This window comes from Indicator indicator, chromosome 10 (genome assembly GCF_027791375.1).
Source record: "Indicator indicator isolate 239-I01 chromosome 10, UM_Iind_1.1, whole genome shotgun sequence".
Lineage (NCBI taxonomy): Eukaryota > Metazoa > Chordata > Aves > Piciformes > Indicatoridae > Indicator > Indicator indicator.
Window position 1 is genome coordinate 35,220,348 of NC_072019.1, and position 16,442 is coordinate 35,236,789.

The 16,442-nt window shown below is 44.9% G+C and overlaps 1 protein-coding gene across 1 annotated transcript in view; it reads left to right on the plus strand.

Annotated features, from left to right (window-relative positions):
* The window catches only part of SCP2 (sterol carrier protein 2), a 28,573-nt gene extending 12,757 nt beyond the window's left edge, over positions 1 to 15,816 (plus strand). The window contains exons 9-16 of the mRNA XM_054384620.1: positions 656 to 806; positions 1,718 to 1,865; positions 4,641 to 4,748; positions 8,393 to 8,546; positions 11,455 to 11,548; positions 12,017 to 12,146; positions 13,701 to 13,780; positions 14,971 to 15,816. Of these exons, the coding sequence (XP_054240595.1) occupies positions 656 to 806; positions 1,718 to 1,865; positions 4,641 to 4,748; positions 8,393 to 8,546; positions 11,455 to 11,548; positions 12,017 to 12,146; positions 13,701 to 13,780; positions 14,971 to 15,066 (961 nt within the window). The 3' untranslated portion in view covers positions 15,067 to 15,816. The remainder of the gene's footprint in view (positions 1 to 655; positions 807 to 1,717; positions 1,866 to 4,640; positions 4,749 to 8,392; positions 8,547 to 11,454; positions 11,549 to 12,016; positions 12,147 to 13,700; positions 13,781 to 14,970) is intronic.
* Positions 15,817 to 16,442: the final 626 nt, after the last annotated feature.

The window sequence follows — 16,442 nt, forward strand, 5'->3', positions numbered from 1 at the left end:
GGAGACTTTCAAGACCCATCTGGATTATTCCTGTGTGACCTGCACTAGATTCTATGGTCCTGCTCTGGCAGTGGGTGGGACTGGAAGATCTCCTTGGGTCCCTTCCAACCCCTAACATCCTGTGATCCTGTGATTTTTTTTTTTTTTTCCTTTTTTTTTAATTAAAACTTTCTATAAACAAAACAAATGTGGGATCTTTGTCTTGACCAAGCACTACCTGGGTACTTGTTCACAGCACAATACCTGAGACACCTTTTGTGCTTTTGAGCTCTTGCATCATCCTGAATATTTTACAGATGTGCATCCTTTGCTGTTCAGTGTTCTTGAGCCTTTCCTATGCTCCCCTGAAGGCTTGTTGTTAGCAATGTTGATAGACAAGTAGAAGCTTGGATTTTTTGAAATTTTTTTTTTCTAAATTGAAAAACATGAATGGTACATTTCTGGTTCGTTGTCATGCTTTGCAAAAGCCTCTTACAAATATTCCTGAAAAAATCCAGCAGACACCAGTGGGATTTGTAGTTCCGTTGACATCAGCCAAAGGAAGTGGTTTTTCATTTGTCCTTTTATGGTTTTTTACTATGTAATGGTAGATAATTCTCTGAAGATTGCCATGACTGACTTAGAATGATGCCATTATTCTTTTTCTCTCCATCAGTCCCACATCCAATGGTGCTGCAGCTGCAATTCTGGCTAACGAGGAGTTTGTGAAACGGTATGGACTGCAACCAAAAGCTGTGGAAATTCTAGCCCAGGTGATGGCTACTGATTACCCAAGCACATTTGAAGAGAACAGTTGTCTGAAGATGGTAGGTTCACAATTCTGTCTTCCCTGCCACCCCTTGGGGTTTGCTTCTTTTAATACCTGCAAGTCCTAATGATGCTGTAGGCGTTTCTGTGTCAGTAAGCAAACAAAGTGTGCTTTGTGGTGAATGTAAAAGTGTCTTCATTTGGGCAGGTGCAGGAAGCAAAGAGTATGGTTGTGGAGTAACAGAACTTTATAAACAGGCTACCAAACCCGTAGGTTTTAAGAAGTTACTTAAAGGCTGCATTTATTTATTTATTTATTAAACAGCTTTAACAGCAACAAAAAGCTTTCCTTTAATTTTTCTGCTTGTAAGACTAATGAAGCTTAAACCAATTTTACTTCTATTTGTGTAACACTGAAGCTGAAACAACCTATTTGGTATGGTCACAATTACATGCTTAATTAGAATGATGGGAAAGATCTAAACTGCAAACTTTGGATCCCACTGCAAATTGATTTAAATAATTAGGTGTAAGTCAAGCTCTCGGAATGATGTAGCTGTGTCTGCTGCAGTCAAGTTCTGTTTGGTTTTCCACTACAGCTCTGGTCGGATGGCTGATAGCAAAAAGGGAACACCACAGGCTGAGGATTTGTTTCAGGGCTGTTGATCTGAGTCATGCAAAAGAGCAATTTGACATGTGAGCAAATGTGAGAAAACAGAGGATGTTCCCTAGGAAAACTTCCTTTTGCCAACAAGGAGATTGCAAATGCATTAGGTTCTTTCTATACAATTCATACTGTGTGAATATTAAACTGTGATAGGTAATACTGAAAAACCAATTAGAATGCCACCACCTGCTGCTGGTTACTGTCACTTCCAGGATGTACAGAAGCACAATTGAAAGTGCAGAACTGAAATTGCTAGCTCTGTTTCTTTGATGATATTTAATGCACAGTTTCTTTGTCTTGCAGGTTGGCTATGACATGACTAAAAAAGCTGCAGAAAAATGTTTTGAAAAAGCAGGCCTGAAGCCTGCAGATGTCGATGTGATTGAACTTCATGACTGTTTCTCAGTGAATGAGTTCATTACCTATGAAGCCCTGGGACTCTGTCCAGAAGGTAGCAGCATCCATGCAGCTCTTTGGTTTATTAAAATGGAAAGCTCATGCAGTTAGAACTTTGAGTTTTCTGCTGCAAAGATCTATCTTAGATGATCCTTGAGGTCATTTCCAACCTGGTGTTCTATGAATTCTATATTTGAAAGTCATTGTAGCTAACCTCCTAAGAGGGGAAAAAGCAAGTTACCACTTGAGTAACAGAAGAAGGGCCTGCAAATTCTGGCATTGGTTTGACACATGAGTGTGTTGCTATGCTTGCTGAACAAGCACACAAAGCAAACTGAAGTGTTGGAGGGCTACCTGAAGTCACACAACTAACTTGTGTCATGAAGGCTCATTTAAGCAAGCAGAGCAAGCAAATGAAGGACTCTTGTGGTCTTTCCCAGTACTGTGTCTGTTTTTCAGGGCTATATGCTTACCTACCCCAAGGTAGGTGACAAGAATTGCCTATAGAAGGCACTTAGTTTTTTTTTTTTTTTTAACTTGTATCAAAGACTACTGAAACATCTTTGCCTTTGAAAATACAGAATTGTTGGCAAGCTGTGACCATGCCTCTAAAGTCAATTGCATAACAATGCACAACTGTCCAGATTAGTTTCATTGAAGTGAGTGGATTTACAAGTTTAATGGCAGTGGAGTTTAGTTCTCTGTAAGTCAAACCACTAAACTTTCTCCTGACGGGGTTTTTGTGTGATTTTAAATAAATAATGCATTGAGCTTCTACTTTAGTGTATGATCTATTTAGCCTCTAGGTGAATTATTGTTTTGTATTAATAATCATTTGATGTGATCTTTATCTTAATTTGTTTTAAACAAATGTTGAGAAGATGATCAGAGAGGATGATCAGAGGGCTGGAACACTTCTCTGAAGACAGATTGAGAGAGTTGGGGCTGTTCAGTCTGGAGAAGAGAAGGCTCTGAGGAGACCTTATTGTGGCCCTCCAGTGTCTGAAGGGGGCTACAAGAAAGCTGGGGAGGGACTTTTAGGGTGTCAGGTAGTGATAGGACTGGGGGGGATGGAGCAAAACTAGAAATGTGTAGATTCAGATTGGATGTTAGGAAGAAGTTCTTCCCCATGAGGGTGGTGAGACACTGGAACAGGGAGGTGGTAGAAGCCTTATCCCTGGAGGTTTTTAAAGCCAGGATGGATGTGGCTCTGCTCTAATGTGAGGTGTCTGGGCCCATGGCAGGGGGGTTGGAACTGGATGATCCTTGAGGTCCCTTCCAACCCTGACAATTCTATGATTCTAAGATATCCTACTCTATCACTAGATGGTGCATTGGATCAAGTCTAAGCTTTTTCCTTCAAACAGGAGTCCATAGATCTTCAGGAAGGCTTTTCATGTGTTTATAGATCCTCCAACATTTGCCTTTGAATGCTTGCTTTTTATTCTTTACTATGTTTTGTTGGTATCTGCAGTAAAAAATGGTAAATGTTTGACAGAATTTCAATATTTTAGCTTCATTCCCTTAACTGAAGATACAGAAGAATTGACGAATGTCAATAATAATAATATAATATAATATTATTTGATGAATGTCTTGTGTATGATAATTGAATAGTGCAGTTCTCAGCACCCTGCAGTCAGTCTGACCTTAATGAAACTTGGATGAATCATGGAATGGTACTAATTGGACCAGAGAGATTACTGAGATGGCATAAGCCATGTTGTGGATGTAAATTTGCAAGACCAACCTGGTGTTCTCTATTCAATGCCACATCCAATCTTTTCTTGAACACCTCCAGGGATGGTGACTCCACCAGCTCCCTGGGCAGCACATTCTGCTGGCCAATCTCTCTTTCTGGGAAGAACTTTCTCCTCACCTCAAGCCTAAACTTCCCCTGGCACAGCTTGAGACTGTGTCCTCTTGTTCTGTTGCTGGTTGCCTGGGAGAAGAGACCAACTCCCCCCTGGCTACAACCTCCCTTCAGGCAGTTGTAGACAGCAATGAGGTCTCCCCTGAGCCTCCTCTTCTCCAGGCTAAACACCCCCAGCTCTCTCAGCCTCTCCTCATAGGGCTGTGCTCCAGATCTCTCCCCAGCCTTGTTGCCCTTCTCTGGACATTTTCAAGTATCTCAGTGACCTTCTTAAACTGAGGGGCCCAGAACTGGACACAGAACTCAGTGTGGCCTAACCAGTGCTGAGTATAAGGGCAGAAGGAGTTCCCTGCTCCTGCTGGCCACGCTATTTCTGATGCAGGCCAGGGTGCTATTGGCCTTCTTCACCACCTGAGCACACTGCTGGCTCATGTTCAGCCAGCTGTCAACCAGTACCCCCAGTCTGGAAAGCTAAGCAATGCCAAGCATTGATCAGCTGAGTGGGTTTATTTACTATCTTAATGTCTTAATGCAGCCCAGGCTACTGTTGACCTTCTTTATGGCAAGGGCCTGTGTGTTCAACTTTTAGAACAAGCTCCATGTCCTAGGGGGTCACAAATTATAACTGAACCCCTCTTACCCAAAACACAGCGGTCACTGCAGTTTCATTCCTGAAACAATAAACAGTGTTATGTTGATTAGATCATAACCCTGTATATCACCAAAGCAGCACAACAGCAGACTTGAAGCTTTTGTATCCAACACTAGCTCTTTTACTTCTTCTCTGTGTTCTGCAAGTCTCATTACTGTATCTTGGCTAATTGCAAACTGCTCTGGATAAAAACATCTGCAGTGTGGTGTTTCCTAGTTTTTGGCTGACATCTTTGGTAAGTGACAGTAGAATTGAAAAGTGCCTGGAGAGCAAAAAGGCAGACTTCTGTAAATGCTGTTTTACAGGGAGAGCGTGTGACCTGATTGACAGAGGAGACAACACTTATGGAGGGAAGTGGGTCATCAATCCTAGTGGGGGCTTGATTTCCAAGGGACATCCACTTGGTGCCACAGGTATGCAAAACCCTTTCATTTACAGGAATATAGGAAGGATGTGCTCCTGATGGTTAGGGTCCAGAGGAGGGCCACAAAAATGATCAGGGGGTTGGAGCACCTCTGCTATGAGGACAGGCTGAGGGAGCTGGGGGTGTTGAGCCTGGAGAAGAGGAGGCTCTGGGGAGACCTAAGAGCAGCCTGCCAGTACCTGAAGAAGGCTAAAGGAAGGCTGCAGAGAGACTGTTTGCAAAGGCCTGCAGTGACAGGAGGAGGGGCAATGGCTTCAAACTAGAGAAGAGCAGATTTAGATTGGATGCCAGGAACAAGTTCTTTACAATGAGGGTGGTGGAACACTGGAAGAGGTTGCCCAGGGAGGTGGTTGAGGCTTCTTCCCTGGAGATATTCAAGGTGAGGCTCAACGGGGCCCTGGGCAACCTGATCTAGTTGGGGATGTCCCTGCTGATTGCAGGGAGGTTGGACTGGATGACCTTTGGAGGTCCCTTCTGGCCTGGACTGTTCTGTGATTCTATGCTTTAGTCATGCCGGCTAGGTGTGAGAGACAGCTCTGCAGCAGGCAGGTCCTTCCTATTTGTGTTTACCTTGTGTGAAACTTGAGGGCTTTGTTAGGACTGGAAGGCAGCCTGCAGCTGATCCTCATTTACAACTAAGGCAAGCATTAGGGCAGGTTGGCCAGATAGGATTGCTCAAACCAAAAGATTTGGAGTGTAAATTGCATCATTAGCACTTGCTTAATTTTATGGTGTTTGTTTTCCTGTTGTTTTAAAGGCAACCTGCCAAACAGCTTGACTTGTTTTCTAAATAATTGCTCAATAGCACAACTTCTTCTGAAAGCCTGAATAAGTATTTTCAAATGTTGTCTTCCTTTTAATATCTTGGGGTTCTTTGCTGCATCTGAATAGCCTGTGCCCTGGTTAACTGCAGTAAAAGGTATTTGTGTAAAGCTTTGGATGTCAAAATATTTATCTGGTGTTTACAGCAGAAGCTGTTAGTCACTGTTTCTCAGCAACACAGACTTGCCCTTCTTTGTTGTTTTCTTTAAACTGCTCCACTTGCTTCCAAATGAGGTGACTCTTGGATAAAATGTGTTTGGGTTTGTGAAGATAATTCACCTTCCTCCTTTGGAAATGAGAAGCTGTCAGAAAACTGGAGAAGAAGAAACTTTGTAAAGCAAGAAACCATAAATTAGCAGCTGTAGCAGCTAGATAATCTGTAGTTAGTGTGGGAGGGGAAAGTGTTAGGAAACTTGGGAAGAAAAACTTTGCGGACCTTGGGTATCTGTAACAAGATTGATCAATGAGGGGAGAGCAACTGATGTCATTTAGCTGGACCTGAGCAGAGCCTTTGATACTGTCCCACGCCACATCCTGGTCTCCAAACTGGTGACACATGGGTTTGATGGATGGACCATTCAGTGGATAAAGAACTGGCTTGATGGCCACACCCAAAGGGTGGCTGTCAGTGGCTCCATGTCCCAGTGGAGTCCCTCAGGGATCAGTGCTGGGATCAGTCTTGTTTAACATCTTTGTTGGTGACATGGACAGAGGCATTGAGGCACCCTCAGCAAGTTTGCTGACAACACCAAGCTGTGTGGTGCAGCTGACACACTGGAGGGAAGGGATCCATCCAGAGAGACCTTGACAGGCTGGAGAGGTGGGCACAAGCCAACCTCATGAGGTTCAACAAGACCAAGTGCAAGGTCCTGCAGCTGGGTCAGGGCAATCCCAAGCACAAATACAGGCTGGGCAGGGACTGGCTGGAGAGCAGCCCTGAGGAGAGGGACTCGGGGGTGCTGGTGGATGAGAAACTCAACATGAGCCAGAAGTGAGCACTTGCAGCTGAGAAAGCCAAGCAGAGCCTGGGCTGCAGCAAGAGAAGTGTGGCCAGCAGGGCGAGGGAGGTGATTCTCCCCCTCTGCTCTGGTGAAACTCCACCTGGAGTATTGTGTTCAGTTCTGGAGCCCCTATTACAAGAGGGATATGGACATGCTGGAATGTGTCCAGAAAAGGGCCATGAAGATTGATCAGAGGGCGGGAGCACCTCTCCTGTGAGGAGAGACTGAGAGTTGGGGTTGTTCAGTCTGGAGAGGAGAAGGCTCTGAAGTGACCTTATTGTGGCCTTCCAGTATCTGAAGGGGGCCACAAGAAAGCTGGGGAGGGACTTTTTAGGGTGTCAGGGGGGGATGGAGCAAAGATGGAAGTGGGGAGATTCAAACTGGACGTGAGGAAGAAGTACTTCCCCATGAGAGTGGTGAGACACTGGAAAAGGTTGCCCAGGGAGGTGGTTGGGGCCCCATCCCTGGAGGTGTTTAAGGCCAGGCTGGATGAGGCTCTGGCCAGCCTGATGTAGTGTGAGGTGTCCCTGCCTATGGCAGGGGGGTTGGAACTGGATGATCCTTGTGGTCCCTTCCAACCCTGACTGATTCTATGATTCTATAAGATTGGAGTATTGCATTGCTAGTTTTGTGTAAAACTTTTGGCAGTTACACAGTGATAAATGTAAGGGCAGTTGCTGGTATTCATAGCATGGGATGGGGGAAGAGTTATTAATGATACATCTACAGGCTACTCAGCTTAATTTCACTGTTAAAACAGTCTTGAGGTTGACTGTATGCCAGTCAGATGTCATGTGAGTCATCTTAAATTTCCAAACCATTCCAGGGCAGGTTGTACCATCACACACATTCTCCTTGAGCCTGAGAGAATTTAAATTAAACCTGTTAATTCTCCTCTGTGACTGGAATTCTAGAACTTCACCATGGTTCACTTGGCAATGTGTGAGACTGGGTGCATAAAGTGTACATTCTTGCCCTCCTTGCCCAAAGGCCTACACTGTTGTCTAGGGGAGGGGAGAGGGTGAGAATAGGATGGAGTTCTGTGGGTGATTGGGGGGGGGAAGAATAAGTGTGTGTGTGTGTGTGTTTTTGCTCAAGACCTGTAAAAAATTTTAAAGGCATAGTCTAAAACTACCACAGTGTGTGGTGGAACTGGATCATAATTGCTGAACCAGCTGATGAGTAGTCAGGGGAGACTGAGGGTGAGCCTGAATGAGGGGAAACTGAGGGAGCTGTGGCTCTTCAGCTTGGAGAAGAGGAGGCTAAGAGATGACCTCATTAATGTTTATAAAGGTGTGCAGGGTGAGTGCCCAGAGGCTGGAGCCAGGCTCTGCTGGGTGATGCCCAATGCCAGCACAAGGGGCAGTGGTGGAAGCTGAGGCATAGGAAGTTCCACGGAAACAGGAGGAAATTTTTTTTCCCCTGTGAGGGTGGCAGAACACTGGAACAGGCTGCCCAGGGTTGGTCTGTGGAGTCTCCCTCTGTGGAGATATTCAATACCCGCCTGGATGAGTTCCTGTGTGACCTGCTCTAGGTGATCCTGCTCTGACAGGAGGGTTGGACTGGATGATCTCTGGAGGTCCCTTCCAGCCCTAACATTCTGTGAAATGAGGGCTGTGCTGAAAAAGGATTCGCCTCCATTTTAGGCCTCCTAGGAAGACACGTCTAGGTATCCGAGCAGCCCTGAATGAACTGGCCTAGCTCCTTTAGCTTGTATTCACCGCTGTCCTGTCAGGGAGGACGGTTTGTGGAATGTACCTGCCGCCTGTGTCTTCCTCTAACCTGCTGCGCTCTTTGCTCGATTTTTCAGGCCTGGCGCAGTGCGCCGAGCTCTGCTGGCAGCTGCGCGGCCTGGCCGGGAGGAGGCAGGTCCCCGGGGCAAAGGTCGCACTGCAACACAACTTGGGCCTCGGCGGAGCGGTGGTGGTGACCCTGTACGGCATGGGATTCCCCGGAGCGACCAGGTGAGACAGCCTGCGGCGCTGCTGCCTGCCGCCGCGCTCAGGCGAGACTGGACGGGCCCGGTCCACAGCGTAAAGCCCCGGGAGGAGACGGGGGAGGCAGCTGAGGGGCAGCCCTCTGCGCCCAGATGCCCTCCTGCGAAGGGTCGCGCCGTGTGTACTGAAGGAGCTAAAAGAGTCACCTTTAGGAGTCACCCTTCAAACCGTGTCTCTGTAGAGCACGAAAATGCGCTGTTGAGTGGAAATGTGCATTTAGCGTTGGCGTACAGGCCTTGGTTGTAGTGGCCCTGGAAACCTCCACTGTGGGTTCAGTGGTCGTGCATACTGAGCTCATGTGCTGACTCTGCTCCCTTATCTTCGTGTTTCAAAGTTGCTTTGGTTTTTTTTTTTTTAAGAATTATTCCTTGCCTCTGTGCAAGGGAGAAATTGCTCTGTAAGCTAAAACTTGCTCAGCAGTTGGAACTGTTGTGTATCTACAGGTGTATTATAACTTCGTGTCTTTTAACTCCCAGTGTATTTACCAGGAACACGTTATGGAAAAAAGCTGACTGGCACATTAAAATGACTCATGTGACTTCCTGGAAGAAGAAGTGTAGTATTTGGAGAGAAAAAAAGCCAACAAACATGCCCCAACCCTTCCAAAAACAAAACAGGCCACACTAAAATGAATTAATTGAAACTAGAGACTTGGCAAAGAAAGCAAGAGATCAAAGGGAATGGAGATGCCCACTGCTTTCACTGCTAAAACTGTTACTAGTTTGGTTTCCTGAAGAGTTGCTTTCAGCTGAGTGTGTTCCATGTGGTGCTCTGAACACTCTTTAGAAGTCAGGCATGTTACTTGCCCAGTCTTAGCTAAAGAATTTGCACTTGCAGTTGTAGCATATTTTGGAGGGAGAGGAGAACGCTGCAGTGAAGCTGTGTTGTAATCTGTTGTAGTTCTGTGGCATCCTTGGATGGACAGGAACTGGGAGGAAATATTTAAAATTTGTAAATACAGCAGAATTACAGGAGAGGCTTTTTTAAATGTGCAGTTTCCTTTGCACTTTCAGCTTTGCTTAAAAAGATCAAGCTCCTCTTTGTGAGTATTCTGGTTTGGGTTTTAAAGCTCAATGCCAGTACTTTTCCATTTGCTCTAAAAACCCATGAACAGTAAAATTTATCCTGTACTGGACTTCCAGAAAGAAACAGTCCCATCCCAGCTCATCTTTCTAATGTCTGTTTCAGCAAGACCTGCACAGTTCCTGGGAGGTGACAGTGTATCTGTGGAAGAAATGATGAGAGAAGCAATTGAACTTTGAGGGGCTGCAGCAGTACCTTTTGGTAGGACAGTGTGAAGAGTGATAGTCATGTCACTCAGTAACCTGTGAAGAGGTTAGACCATGTGAGAAAAGAGGTGTGATACAGGAAAAATCATATCTCCTCAAGAAGTCTCTTAATGTGTGCTCTCAAGACCTGGCAGGGAGTCTCAGGACACAGTTAAATTAGAGGGGGAGCAGACTTACAGGGGCATTGTCAATGGCTTTGAGCTTTGTCTTTACACATACTGTAATATTGTGGAAAGGGGAATCTGTTGCTATTTGTACACTGTTAACCCTGAGGTCGTGCTAGAAGCAGAGCATCCTGTCAGGATCAGCTTTGCATGGGTAGATGATATTTCTCTCGAGTAAATCTAGTTCACTAGAGCTCATTTCACCTTTGTCAGCATTGAGAGTTTTAAATATTCTTTCTTAGGTGCAACTCAAGACAGAAATCTTAGCAGTACTGGTTTCATCTTGCATGAGAGAAGCATAAAACCTTTTAGTTGTGCCACAGGCTGTGTGTGTGAGATCTCTGACCCAAGGAATTGCAGTAATACATATCAGACTTTGGAACAAGCCAGCGTGGCTGATCTGTTTAGACACTGCTTGTGTAACTGAATGATGATGTGTATTGAGTAATTAAGGGAAAGGTGATTGCATTTCAAGTGTATGAAGATACTTCATTTTTTTCCACAGCGGTGCACGCAGACTTAATCACTGGGTTCAGCTATAATCTGTAATTAGTAGCCTTTGCCAAGAACGTGCATCATGGTGAATGGCAGCAAGACTTGACCCATCCTGACTTAGTCTGTTCAATGGTTCTGCTTTATTTCAGCACTTCACACTTTTATATCCTGTTAGTGCAGCTTTGCTTTGTTAGCAAAATTGATATCCTCTTCAGGTGAGACAAAGCCTTCTATTGCCAATGTAGTGCACATCCACAGGGCAGTGTTAGCACCACACAAATAAGTTCCAGCAATGTCTCTTTGGTGGTTCTGTCACTTTGTCAAACCTGACCATGGTTTTGAACTCCACTGCCAAGAGATAGTGGTGATTGTAAACTTGGTTTTCCTGCTGCCTCATTTGCCATTTTTTTGGACATCTTTATTCTTGCTTTGGCTCTGGGTAGCTCTGCAGAAAGGAAGTTAGGCTTCTTGCTACTATCAATCCATGCAGGGTGACTGTTTCAGAGACTCAGGAGCAATGTTTAGTACCTCTAGTGACAGAAGTGAAGAGAACCACATGAATTGAGAGTCAAAAAGGGGGATATGTTTTATCAAAAAAATCAAAGTATTACACTGAGGTGGTGCCTGTGCTGCTCTCTGCACACAAGGTGTGGCAGCAGTGTTTGCTGATTTATCTTAAAGGAGATTAATGATTGATTTTCGTTATAAAATGGGTGCTCCGTCCACACACGTGGACACATCTAGGCACTTGGGTCAGGCTGTCATGCCCATCAGAGAGTAAGCTTCCCTTGGATATCATCTAACTGCTCTGTACTGCTGCAATGTTTGAGTGTGGCTGTCCCTGCTGGGGTTAGCCCTGCTGGCAGTGCCCTGAAGGTGCTGCAGATGTGGTGCAGGTTGTATTAACGAAGGACTCTTTCCTTTCAGCGCCCGCCGGATCACGGCTATGCCTCTCAGCGCAGCTCTTGATGGATTCAAGTCCCACTTGGTCTTCCAAGAGATTGAAAAGAGGCTTCAAGAGGTATTTGACTTCTACTTTTACCTGTGAGTTTTTAACTTGTGACAGAATATGTGTGAAACCTGGTGGGAATAAAGTGGTATCAAACAGTCCCTCTATACTGCATGTGGAAAAAAGTGTTAGAGCTTTGAATGTCTCTCAGGAAGCTTTCTATGCTGTGCTATTATGGGAAATGACTTTTGTCAGACCATTCCTACCTGCAGAGGGGTACTTCAGTCAAGGCAAAGTGCAGCTTTTATCTGAGGAGTTTGCTAGTTAAGACGAGAAACTCTGAAGTTTGTGTTTGTTTCTTCATTTGTCAGTGTGATTGCTCTTTGTCAGACTTATGTCAAGACCAGGCTGTTGGCACAGTGGTCCTTTCTCTTGGTTGGTGGATTTAAATGCAGTTAGTCAGAATGTTTTTGTTGGGTTGGGTTTCTTTAAGTTATTTTGAAGTAAATGAATAATTTGCATCTTCCATGGTCATTACAGGAAGGAGAGCAGTATGTCAAGAAAATCGGTGGAATCTTTGCCTTCAAAATAAAAGATGGTCCTGGTGGGAAAGAAGCAACTTGGGTAGTAGATGTGAAAAACGGTAAAGGTTCTGTGGCAGTTAATTCAGGTCAGTGCCGCTTTCTTGCGTCATTGCAGAAAACACGTATAAGTAAGGAAAAGACTATACATTCATATTCTGTTTTAGCTACAGTGTCTTTGAGCCTAAATGGTGTAGAGCTACCCACATTTTAAACTTGTTACTGATGCTTTTAGTCCCTGTTTCCGACAAAGAATGAAACTTCTTCTGCAATGAATTCTGGCCAGACAATTGCATATTTTATTAGGGAGCTCCAGAGTGATCTGTGGTATGACTATTACAGGAATCAGAACTGGGGGTGGGGGGAGGGAAAAAATCAGACCTCAGAGGTTTTGTTTTCACCTCTTACCATTTGGGCCAGAAATGTAACTGATGGCCCTTTCATGAGTTGTTTTGCTGGAGACACTGGTAGGTGATAAGCTGGTCTGTCTTGTCAGGTTACTTCTCTGCAGCTTGTTGAGCAATACAGTGTGCTTGACTCCAATACTGTAACAGCTAAAATAACTTCCATTTTAACACAGCCTGGCCGGGTGGGGGGGAACCCTGTAAAACTTCTGGAGTAAAGGGTTTGTACCCTTGCCAGGAAAATGTTGTCTTGGATCTAGTCTAAGGTTATATGAGTAGATGAGCCTCTCTGAAGGATGCATTCCATACACTATGTAGGAAGGAAGTTAATTTACTCTCAAAACCACAGTTACTCTTCCACTGTTTCCTGACATATATATTTCAGTGGCAACTACAGTGGATATTAAACTAATTTTGAGCATTTCGTATAATTAACACTTTCATTAAGAAGCATTCAAAGCTGTTCTGTGAAGTCATGCATCCTGTGTAATGTAAACAGTAAGCCAGCAGTCTGTCGTCAGAATCTCAGCTGTCCATCAGCATGCAGCACAGAGTTTTAATTGAAAACATGACAGGAGATTTGATTTGGAATTCATTGATCTAAGTTCTCACCAAAAAAAAGCAAAGCACCACTTTCTGTTGGATGCACAATATCTGTCAAAGAGTGAAGTTTAAAAGGAGTATAGGAGAGGATGTGTGCAGGGTTTAGCCCTTTGGTACAGACACTAATGCTTATATCAGTGCTTATGAAAATAAGATTTCAGCTTATTTCTGGGTTTGACTGAAGTCAAACAAGTGCTTTTAGAGTGCACCTGTTGTTCCCATTGAAAGAGGGCAGGAAATGCCTGGAATTTCAGTGATGAATTCTTCCAAGTGTCACAGGGAAAGCACGTTTATTATTTATTCTGAGTTCTCTTAATGCTGATAAGAATTTCAGATGATCATCAGTTTGCCTTCTGTCTGATTGCAGGAGATTATTTCTTTTGAAGGACTGGGCATGCATAGCACCTTGCAGACAGGTCCCTCTACCTTCAGTGCTGGGATGGGCTGTGCTGCAAGTTGGCACAGATGCCTGTGGGTTATGAGGTGACCCCTTGCTGATACTTTTAGAATGGCTCTTATTTGTAAGTACTTCAGGTACCATTTTGCTAACCTGTAGTACCTGCAGATTCCTATGGAGCTATGGAGATTCTGTTACTGTTTGATCTCTGAACCCTCGCAGTCTACTCTGTCTTACAGATAAGAAAGCAGATTGCACAATCACTATGGCTGATGCCGATCTGTTGGCTCTGATGACTGGCAAAATGAACCCTCAGACTGTAAGTATAGCAAAGAGGAGATGATAGGAGGAGTAACTTGTTTGTTTTGAGAGTGTTTAAGTTGAAGTAATCCAGAGGGACCTGGACAAGCGGGAGAGCTGGGCCCAGGTCAACCTCATGACGTTCAACAAGAGCAAGTGCAGGGTCCTGCACCTGGGCCAGAACAATCCTCACTATCAATACAGACTGGGGGAGGAGGTGATAGAAAGCAGCCCTGAGGAAAGGACTTGAGGGTGCTGGTGGATGAGAAGCTGAACATGAGCAGGCAGTGTGAGCTTGCAGCACAGAAGGCAAATCACAGCCTGGGCTGCATCCAAAGATGCATTGTCAGCAGATCCAGAGAGGTGATTCTGCCACTTTGCTCTGCTCTGATGAGACCTCACCTGCAGTACTGTGTGCAGGGCTGGAGCCCTCAGTATAGGAAGGACATGGACCTGATGGGGAGCATCCAGAGGAGGGCCACAAAAATGATCAGGGGGTTGGAGCAGCTCTGCTACGAGGACAGGCTGAGGGAGCTGGGGGTGTTCAGCCTGGAGAAGAGGAGGCTCCAGGGACACCTAAGAGCAGCCTGCCAGTACCTGAAGGGGGCTACAAGAAGGCTGCAGAGAGACTGTTTGCAAAGGGCTGCAGTGACAGGAGGAGGGGCAATGGCTTCAAACTAGAGAAGAGCAGATTTATATTGGATGCCAGGAACAAGTTCTTTACTATGAGGGTGGTGGAACACTGGAAGAGGTTTCCCAGGGAGGTGGTTGAGGATCTTCCCTGGTGGTGGTATCTTCCCTGGAGATACTCAAGGTGAGGCTTGAGGAGGCCCTGGGCAGCCTGATCTAGTTGGGGATGTCCCTGCTGACTGCAGGGAGCTCAGACTTGGATGACCTTCAGAGGTCCCTTCCAGCCCAGACCATTCCATGATTCTATAAATAAATCCCCTCCTCAGAAACTGCCGTGGCCTGTCTGCAAACTAACAGTTCTTAGCTTTCTCTGAAAGAATTGGCCCAAATAAGGTTAATCCAAGACAGGCTGTGTCTGCTCTGCTGCATGGCTCCCTGCTAGCTCAGGCAGCCTGGAAGTGACCCAGAAGGGGATGTAGTAGTGCTGGGTTTGCAGAGAATAGGGGGCACCTGGAAGGGTGCATTTGGGGTAGTACATTGTGTTGCACTGCATTTCACATCATCTTTCTTTCTTTTTAGGCATTCTTTCAAGGCAAACTGAAGATTTCTGGAAACATGGGCATGGCAATGAAACTTCAGAACCTACAGCTTCAGGCAGGCAAAGCTAAACTTTGAGCTCAGTAGAGGCAACAGTTAGCACTTCGTATTCTTGACAAAAGTAGAATGAAACTAGACATTATCAATAGTGTGGTGCAGGCTGGATTTGATTGTACCTCTCTCACCTAAATCATGTGGTTAGAGACCTTAATTCTTTTAAACTCCATCAGTTTCTCTGTGGCAAGGATGTTTAGGCTAAGCTTGAGGCGCTAACTCTTAACAAATAGAGGGTGCTGGCTGTTTGTGGTAGTTTCTGGTTTAATCAATATGTGCCATTGGATAAAGCAGAGTTGAATGAGGCTAGCCAAGAAGAGATGAAGAAGGTTATAGTTGGACATCAATTAAATTTCCTTTTTAAAAAGCAGTAATAGCAACTTTCAGACTTGCATTCTAACAAATAATGCTGCTGCTTATTCTAAAATGATCTTACAAAGGGGATCTTTAACAACAGGTTTTCAAGAATGGCCTTTAGGAATTTGCTATAAAATACCTTTTCTTATTGCTACTTTGGAACTAAAAAATAGAATACCCAGAAGTAGGAACTAGAAGGTTGCTTTGAGAATCATAAGATTTGATGATACTTCACCTTGGAAAAAAATAAGATTAGGTTCACCAGAAGAACAGTGAGGGAGTAGGACCAACATTTTACCTGCTTTCTCCTGAGAAAATCTGGTGTTGATCTGATGAAATTCTTATCAGTAATGTAAAAAGCTCTTAATTTCTGTTTGGGGAAAATGTATTCTGGTTGGAAGTTTAATAGAAAATTAAATATACTTTTCCTGTTCTTCTGTGTGTCTGTGGCTCAGACTGGTAATCATATGGATTTTATGTCCCTGTGCTGAGTGGACTATTTTTTGCAGGTTCTCATGAAGGACCACCTGCCCCCAGCCACTTTTGTCAGCAGGTACTCCATGAACTACCCCTTAGTCCAGTGTACACACTTCAGATTCACACATGGGCTGTGGCTGAGGAACTGCTGCATAAACTTTCACTTCCCTGATTCCTAGTTTAACTAAATTCATCAAGAAGCTGAGCTAAATGTAACCCAGTGATTCTGCTCATCAGTGTGAATGGTTAATAGAAGGGCTGTACTGCATTAGACCAAAAACCTACCTACCCCACTCTGCTTCCTGAGTGGTGATACCTTGGAAGGAAAAATAAAATAGCCCAGACAGGGGGGGAATCATTTGCCCTGTTCATAGAGTCATAGAATTGTCAGGGTTGGAAGGGACCTCAAGGATCATCCAGTTCCAACCCCCCTGCCATGGGCAGGGACACCTCACACTACATCAAATTGCTCACAGTCACATCCAGCCTGGCCTTAAAAACCTCCAGGGATGAGGCTTCCACCACCTCCCTGGGCAACCTGTTCCAGTGTCTCACCACCCTCATGG